Below are 5046 nucleotides of genomic sequence, written 5' to 3'. Positions count from 1 at the left end.
AGTCGGTCCCAGAGCTCCTCGTGCCCCCGTTGGGAGGACTGGGGACCTCGCTGTGCCCCGGGGCCTGCTCCGCGGTAGGAGTAACCCCTGCCCTGAGGCTGGCTCTGAGAGCAGCCCCCGCCCCCGTTCCTCCCCCCCCCCATGCGGAGTCAGGGCTCCCCCCGAGGCCCCCCCAAAGGCCGGTCCGGATTCTGCGCTTCACAAAAGTTCTAGAGTAGAAGATGCTAAATACAAGCGTCCCGCCCCCGCCTGGCTGAGCGGGCACCTTAACGGGGAATGCTGGGAGGGGGCTCGGGACAGGCCGCGGAGCTGGGAGGGGGCTCGGGACAGGCTGCGGAGCTGGGAGGGGGCTCGGGACAGGCCGCGGAGCTGGGAGGGGGCTCGGGCCGGGGCTGCGGAGCTGGGAGGGGGCTCGGGACAGGCTGTGGAGCTGGGAGGGGGCTCGGGCCGGGGCCGCGGAGCTGGGAGGGGGCTCCGACGGGGCTGCAGAGCTGGGAGGGGGCTCGGACGGGGCTGCGGAGCTGGGAGGGGGCTCGGGCTGGGGCTGCGGAGCTGGGAGGGGGCTCGGGCTGGGGCTGCGGAGCTGGGAGGGGGCTCGGGACAGGCTGCGGAGCTGGGAGGGGGCTCGGGCCGGGGCTGCGGAGCTGGGAGGGGGCTCGGGACAGGCTGCGGAGCTGGGAGGGGGCTCGGGCCGGGACTGCGGAGCTGGGAGGGGGCTCGGGCCGGGGCTGCGGAGCTGGGAGGGGGCTCGGGCCGGGGCTGCGGAGCTGGGAGGGGGCTCGGGCCGGGGCTGCGGAGCTGGGAGGGGGCTCGGGACAGGCCGCGGAGCTGGGAGGGGGCTCGGGACAGGCCGCGGAGCTGGGAGGGGGCTCGGGACAGGCCGCGGAGCTGGGAGGGGGCTCGGGACAGGCCGCGGAGCTGGGAGGGGGCTCGGGACAGGCTGCGGAGCTGGGAGGGGGCTCAGGACAGGCCGCGGAGCTGGGAGGGGGCTCGGGCCGGGGCTGCGGAGCTGGGAGGGGGCTCGGCCGGGGCTGCGGAGCTGGGAGGGGGCTCGGGACAGGCCGCGGAGCTGGGAGGGGGCTCGGGACAGGCTGCGGAGCTGGGAGGGGGCTCGGGCCGGGGCTGCGGAGCTGGGAGGGGGCTCGGGCCGGGCTGCGGAGCTGGGAGGGGGCTCGGGCCGGGGCCGCGGAGCTGGGAGGGGGCTCGGGACAGGCTGTGGAGCTGGGAGGGGGCTCGGGCCGGGGCCGCGGAGCTGGGAGGGGGCTCGGCCGGGGCTGCGGAGCTGGGAGGGGGCTCGGCCGGGGCTGCGGAGCTGGGAGGAGGCTCGGGCAGGGACTGCGGAGGTCCTTAGTCGCTAGAATGGGAGGTCTGGGAAGGGAGCTTGGGTCGTCAGTGACCGTGTATTAAGCCCCCGGGGGTGCTAGTGCCGGGCCTAGGGTGGGATAGGAGGGCAGACAGCAGCCCCCGTGCTGGAGGTGGGACAGGGGGGAAGCTGGAGGTCAGCGGGCAGGGCAGAGGAGGGCCCGGTCCAGGCCTGGGCGGAGGAAAGCCCTGAGGTGGAGGTCCGGCTGAGGAGCAGGCAGGAGGCTGGCCCTTCTCACAAGGCCAGGGGGTGTGGGGAGGCGGTGCTGGGAGGGGGCCGGCTCCTGGGGGCTTCGGTGAGAAACAGAGCAGGTCTGTGGGACCCTGGAGGTCGTGGGGGGCACGGAGGGGGGGGGGCGGGATGTGGCGGGAGCGGACCTGGATTTTAGGAAAATCCCCTTGGTGCTGAGAGGAGGCTGCCGGCAGTGGGGCTTCTGGGGCAGGCGGACCCCCACCGGAGTCCTGGTGCACTGGAGGTGCGGCCTCCCAGGATGGGGCCACGGTGAGGGACAAGGGCAGGGCGCCTGCTCGCCAGAGGTTGGGGCCATCTTGGATCTGGGGGGAGAGGGAGCACGACCCCCCCCCAGCCGGAGGGAAGTTGGGAGGCGGAGGGCTGCCGGCGGAAGATGCCCAGCTCCAGGTTGGACTTGTTGAGTGTAAGGCGGCTGCCCGAAAGGCAGGTGGAGGCGAGAGCTTGGGGGTCAGCAGAGAGACGGCGCTGTGGGGGAGAAGGGGAGGGAACTTTTGGGGGGGCATGGGCACGTTTGTGGGCCGGAGGGAAGGAGCCGTGGAGAGAGATGGACAACCAGTGAAAGGGGGAAGCAGAGGGGAGGAGCGGCTGCCCAAGCAGAGGCCCGAGGCAGGAGGAGAGAGGGATGCGGAGGGAGCGGGGGAGGGGGGGGAGCCTCGGTGACCGCAGAGGAAGGGCTCCTCCCTGGGAAGAGACCCCCGGCTCCCTGGGAATCCCTCGGCACAGTCCCCACTCTGTGCAGACTCCAGACCAGGTGTCCTAACGGGCACCGTGTCCCCGGCCCTAAAAGGTTTAGGGCCTGGGAGCTGGGCAGGAGGAGGAGACCGTGAGAAGCCGAGCACTCTGGCTTACAGTCATGGGGGAAGAGGAAGACCCTGGGCGCCCAGAGAAGAGGGAGGGCCTGGGGGGCTGGGGCAGTCAGGGAGGGCTTCCTGGAAGACACAGCCGCTGAGCGGGACCGCGCAGGGGGAGGAGGTCCTCAGGGCTGAAAGGAGAGTGGAGGGAAGAGGGGCCTGTGGTGCCGGACACCCGAGTCTTGGGGAACGATACAAGGTAGAGGTGCTGTGGGGCAAGGAGCTGACATCAAGGAAAACCCAGGTTCAGAACCCATCACCCGCACTTAATGCAAACTGCGCCAGTCACTTAGCGGCTCTGGCCTCAGTTTCCCCAAATAAGTTTGGACTGGAAAGCCTCTGAGCCATTTCCTAAATCCAAGGATCAAATGAAATATTTTTAAAATTCTTGGCACAGTACTGGCATACAGCAGGCACTCAATAAATGCTTATCTCCTGCCCCTGCTCCCTGTAATTTATCTCTAGATGACTGTGTTTTACCCAGTGTTGGCTTTCCCTCAGTCCTGAGAGGTCCGAAGTCAATGCGGTTAATGCTTGTGAAGGTCCGTGAGAGCGTGACAAAGATCACAGTCCAGTCTGGACCTGCTGGCTCCAGGACTGGGTTAGCCTCCCCCTGCCCCCTGCTCGGGAAGACTCTGGACCCCTGACAGCGTGTGCACGGCCTGCGCCCAGTCAGCGCAAGGGTTGTAAGTGCTCTGGGGCTCTGCTCCGAGTCAAAGCGGCCACACGGAGAGCTCCGCTGGGGCCTGAGCGGGAGAACCCAGGTCTCTTCTTTGGCTCCAGGCCTCCCTCTCCCCTATTTCCCTCCCTTCTTTCCCTGGTTCTCTCTCCCTCCCTCTTTTCTTCCTTTCCTTTCCTTCCTCCCCCCTTCTCTCCCTCCCTCCTTTCCTCCCTTCCTCTCTTCCTTCCTTCCTTCCTTCCTTATTTCCTTCCTTCCTCCCTCCCTGCCTCCCTTCCTTCCCTCTCTCTGTTCCTTTCTTCCTTGCTTCCTTCCTTCCTTTCCTCCCTCCTTGCTTCCTGCCTTCCCTCCTCCTTCCTGCCTTCCTTCCTCCCTCCTTCCCTTTTTTCCTTCTTTCCTTCCAGCCTGCCTTACTTCCCTGTTACCCATCTTTAAGGGGAGCCCAGAACTAGGTAAAGGCCCTGGAGGTACAAAAGCATCCCCTCATCTCTAATTTGACAGAGAAGGAAGTGGAGCCAAGAGAGAAGGATTTGCCTAAGAGTGCACGGGTCATGGGTGGGATTTGAATCCAAGACCCTCGGTCTCCAAACATATCCACCATGCTGCCTCTCTGAGGAATCTGAGCCTCTGCTACCTGTGGGAACCTAAGACCGGGACATTCTGTGCAGCCTCCCCACCCTGGTGGGGCAGGAAACCTGGCATGGGGGAGGGGATGAGATGCCGCGTCCAAAGAAACCTTGAGCATCCTCTAAATGTGGCCCCTGGGACACAGCCCCCGTGGTCCAGGCCTAGTTGTGGCTGCGCCAGGAACTAGAGTGTCCATAGGGAAGTCAGTGCCGGAAGGGGAGCAAGTAGGGTCCCCTCATCTTGCATGAGGAGCCGAGGCCCCCAGAGGAGAAGCTGCTTGTCCTTGGCCAGGCAGAGAGTAGGGGGGAAAGCATCTTCCTGAGGGCCCCGGAGACAGGAAGGCCCGTGAGCCCTGCAGTCCCTGGCAGAGCCGAGAGGCTGACCGGGGTCCCTGGACTCCAAAGCTCGCCCTTTGCCCTGAGTCGCCTTCTTCCGCTCCATGATTCCCCTATCAACACAAAAGGTTGGGAAGTTTGTGAGGGAAGAGACAATGGGCAGCTTCCAGGGGAGGAAACTCCCTCCACCGTAGGGGTGAGCTCCTCCTCTGCCACTTGGAAAGCTGCCCCGAACGCCCATCAGGGAGGATTTGAAGCCGGGTCTTGCCAGCTGGACCCCCATGTCTGTTCCTATGGGGTCAGTGGGAGAGGGCAGCCAAAGGCCAGGACAGAAGTAAAGACTTGGGTCTCAGGCCCCCTGGGACATCTCAGGCCCTTGGAACATCTACCTCAGTACCCCTGGGCCTCTGGAACATCTAAGTATCCCTAGGACATCTCAGACCCCCTTGGACATCTATCTCAGACTCCCGGTGACATCTCAGGCCCCCTGGAGATCCTGGCTGGGGGGAGGGGAGGAGTGGCCACCTGAAGGACCCCAGGCTAGGGGGGTGGATTGCGTGATCTCTGGCACCGAGTCTGTGATGTAGTGGAAACTTAAGATGTGGCTCTGAGGGCCAGGCCAGACTGCACGGGCTTAAGGGAGGAGGCGGGGTCTGGCCCACTCAGCCTCCTGGCCTGGTTCCTAGCCTGTTTGTTGACTGACTGAGCAACTGAGAGCCAGGCCTAGAAGCTGGGCTTTGGACCCAGCCCTATCCTGTGCCCCTCTATGCCAGTCTGCCTCAGTTTTATAAGTTTTACAGGACAGCTGCCTATTGCCAGTCCCCTAAGATCCACTGGGCAGGGCCTGGCCAAAAGGAAACACAAAGGTGCCCCCCCCCCATTAAATGTATCTTTTTAGATGAAGCAGGTGGGTAGAAATAAGGGAAGGGGACTGTTGGA

At 65.1% G+C, this 5046-nt stretch overlaps 1 protein-coding gene across 1 annotated transcript in view; it reads right to left on the bottom strand.

The window, feature by feature from the left end:
- Positions 1 to 266: 266 nt before the first annotated feature.
- Positions 267 to 5046, bottom strand: part of LOC127548634 (skin secretory protein xP2-like) — a 6353-nt gene continuing 1573 nt past the window's right edge. The window contains exons 2-4 of the mRNA XM_051976122.1: positions 4017 to 4220; positions 1535 to 2080; positions 267 to 1368 (exon numbers count right to left, since the gene is read on the bottom strand). Coding sequence (XP_051832082.1) covers positions 267 to 1368; positions 1535 to 2080; positions 4017 to 4220 — 1852 coding nt within the window. The remainder of the gene's footprint in view (positions 1369 to 1534; positions 2081 to 4016; positions 4221 to 5046) is intronic.

This window comes from Antechinus flavipes, chromosome 1 (genome assembly GCF_016432865.1).
Source record: "Antechinus flavipes isolate AdamAnt ecotype Samford, QLD, Australia chromosome 1, AdamAnt_v2, whole genome shotgun sequence".
In the NCBI taxonomy this organism is placed as follows: Eukaryota; Metazoa; Chordata; class Mammalia; order Dasyuromorphia; family Dasyuridae; genus Antechinus; species Antechinus flavipes.
The sequence above is the reverse complement of the archived record's forward strand: the minus strand, read 5'-3'. Positions and strand labels throughout refer to the sequence as shown.